General features: G+C 33.3%; 1 protein-coding gene across 1 annotated transcript; it reads right to left on the reverse strand.

Annotated features, from left to right (window-relative positions):
- Positions 1–310: 310 nt before the first annotated feature.
- On the reverse strand, positions 311–2,256 carry HELRODRAFT_171209 (hypothetical protein; the record flags this gene model as incomplete). Its single annotated transcript, XM_009017953.1, has 5 exons — positions 311–453; positions 694–897; positions 1,210–1,461; positions 1,686–1,707; positions 1,798–2,256. 5 exons carry the CDS (start codon positions 2,254–2,256, stop codon positions 311–313), a joined length of 1,080 nt encoding a protein of 359 aa, XP_009016201.1.
- Between the last annotated feature and the right edge of the window lie 432 nt (positions 2,257–2,688).

Genomic DNA, 2,688 nt, shown 5'->3' on the forward strand with positions numbered 1-2,688 from the left:
ATGAAAAAACTCTTTTACATATTTTTTTTTCAAAGTTCCTGGTGGAAAAAGCAGAAACTTTATGTAGGGAGTGACGTGATAATGTAAACTATAGTTGACAAATTTAGGGATTTGTGGGTAAAAAAATGTTATTCAAGGATTTGGAGTGGGACAAATTTTAATCAGATCCGGACTCTGGTAGTCGTAATAATAATAGTATTAGTGCATAACAGCTAAAAAGTACCACTAATGCAAATTGTAATTTGATGAAAAATGTTTTTAGTTAAAATGTTCGTAGTTGCTTAATTAATTGTGTAATGTTTACTGCAACTCAAACACACTGCATCCACATTTGACTTCCAAGCATCTGAAATGATAGGCCATTATAGTACGTTATGAAGTAGGGCTGGAAGCTGTTGTAGTTGGTGAAGCCACAGTTTCCTAAAACCGTGGTTGATGTGCTGTACCACCACCCTGTTTGTGATTGAATAAAAAATCATTTTAATGATGAGTCTGATCGTGCTGATCAACATGAATATCTAGGATGTGGTTTGTAAAATTTTTTATCTAAAAGTAATAAGTTGTGAATAATCTTTACAAATAAACAGTGTAAAAACTGTAAAAGTTTTGAATCATATAAGATATATAACTGCTTTTCAAAATAGCCATAAAGATGAATAATTTCAACAAAACAATTCCATATGCAATTTGTACCTGCTCTATAGACTGCAGCACAGTTGACAATGGAATCAACGTCGTTATCCTTATCGTACGTTGAGAAATAACTTTCCGCCCTCAACAAACCAGCGTACGTGCTGCAATTTCCACTGGCGTAACTTATCGCATCCAATCTGTAGTTATACGATTCTGAAGCAACTCTGAATTGATCATAATAGGAGTATTGGAGCTCCGGTTTTCCTGCTGAGAGAATTATAAAATTGACACACTTTTACCAAAATAAATAATTTAAAAAAGAAATGAGAGAAATGAAATGATCTATGGATAACTAGATGGTAATAACACGAATGGACATGTACAACTCCCCAAACCCATGAGTAACGACGAGGTTGTTTGAAAAAAACTTGTTGAACGAATTTGAAGTGAGCCTGTGTTAATGTACTGAGCCACAAAACAAATTTAAAAGTAATAATAGTATTACATAAAATGTAAATTCTCAAAAATTAAATATTCAATGAAATAAACTAAAATTCATTGTCAAATTGAACCAACCATTATTAACAGTGCGATAAACATGTAGACCGCATTTATACATGTTCGTAAGTTGGTACAGCAATTCATTACCCAACCAGTACACATCCCAGCTACCCCCACCACAACAACCAGGGTTTGAAGATGCCGACACAGTTGGAACAGAAAATCCACTTTTGAATTGAGACCAACTTCTGTCGAAAGATGTTGAAGATTCATTGAGTTTCAGTTGAACCAGAAACGTGAGAGATGTGTTTGGCAGTAAAGCTGGTGCTGCTTGAAATATCAAGGAAACAAATTAATTTAAATTACAAACTTTTTTTATAATATAGCATACATGAAAATTTAAACACATCAAGTGATAAAATTTTTAAAAATTAATAAGAAATATTATAATTTTATAAGACTAAATTTTTTATAAATCTGGTTGTATTAATATCACTTGCATGGCTTATAAAGCAAATGTCTGTATGGGTATGTTGGCACAACCACCAAACCTGAACTGTTAGCCGGTTTGAGCTGCAATATAGTTGATCAACAGTTACAAATTTGAAAACTAACTGTGAAATAATTTTAAGCATTCAAAGATTTTTTATAAAAAGTTCTTACAGCGTAAAATGAGCATCCGTCTTGTTGGGCGAAATATACCGGACCGAATCGATACAACTCGCACTCGCTTGAATCGAATCTGACATTGAATCCCTGGCAAATTGACTGATTGGTTTGTTTATACCGACACAGAGATATGCAAATAGTTACCAGCGCTTTCCCATCGTCACCGTGTTGTTTGTTCAATGCGACAAGATCGATATTCGCGGTTTCGGTCGGTTCTTCGATCGAACACACACTACGGTTCACGTTGTTGTTAGAGTTGGATCCAACTTTAGAAAGGTTCAATTTCAAGTTTTGGTAACAAGCAGTAAAGCTTGAAAAATTCAAAACTTGTATTATGTTTAATGATGCTGCTGATGAGAGTGAGGTTGATGAGATGATTTGTGCAAGTAGATTCAGGAGAATGAGTTGGCAGAGGAAATATTTCATTAACTTTGTAAGACTCATCTTCAACATATGTTGCAACGTTGGGAAATATAATTTTAGTGTAGTAAAATTTTATCAGTATTAACTTTTTAAATGATAAAAATATTTTGAAATGCTTTGAAATAATTTAAATTGATGCATGCATAAAAATTCTTCTGCGATATGAACGTATATAATTCTAGTGTTGATGCATATATATTTAGAAACCAACGCTTGTGTTCATTTCATGCTAGTGTTACTAAATACAAGAATGTATGTGTGTATATAGATGATACTGTCATGCAAAAATATCTATTCAGTTTTTCTATTATCTTCAACCTTTTGGTGCTTTCAAATTTTCCATTATACTTGGCTCGTCAAACACAATGGAAAGAAAATTTTTATTTTTTCCATTAGGATGTATTGGTACTTGCTGTTGTGCGTGAAGACCAGCGCGTGTTCGGTTGAGTAGATGCAACAGCA

The sequence above is a fragment of the Helobdella robusta genome (assembly GCF_000326865.2).
Source record: "Helobdella robusta unplaced genomic scaffold HELROscaffold_20, whole genome shotgun sequence".
Classification (NCBI taxonomy): Eukaryota; Metazoa; Annelida; class Clitellata; order Rhynchobdellida; family Glossiphoniidae; genus Helobdella; species Helobdella robusta.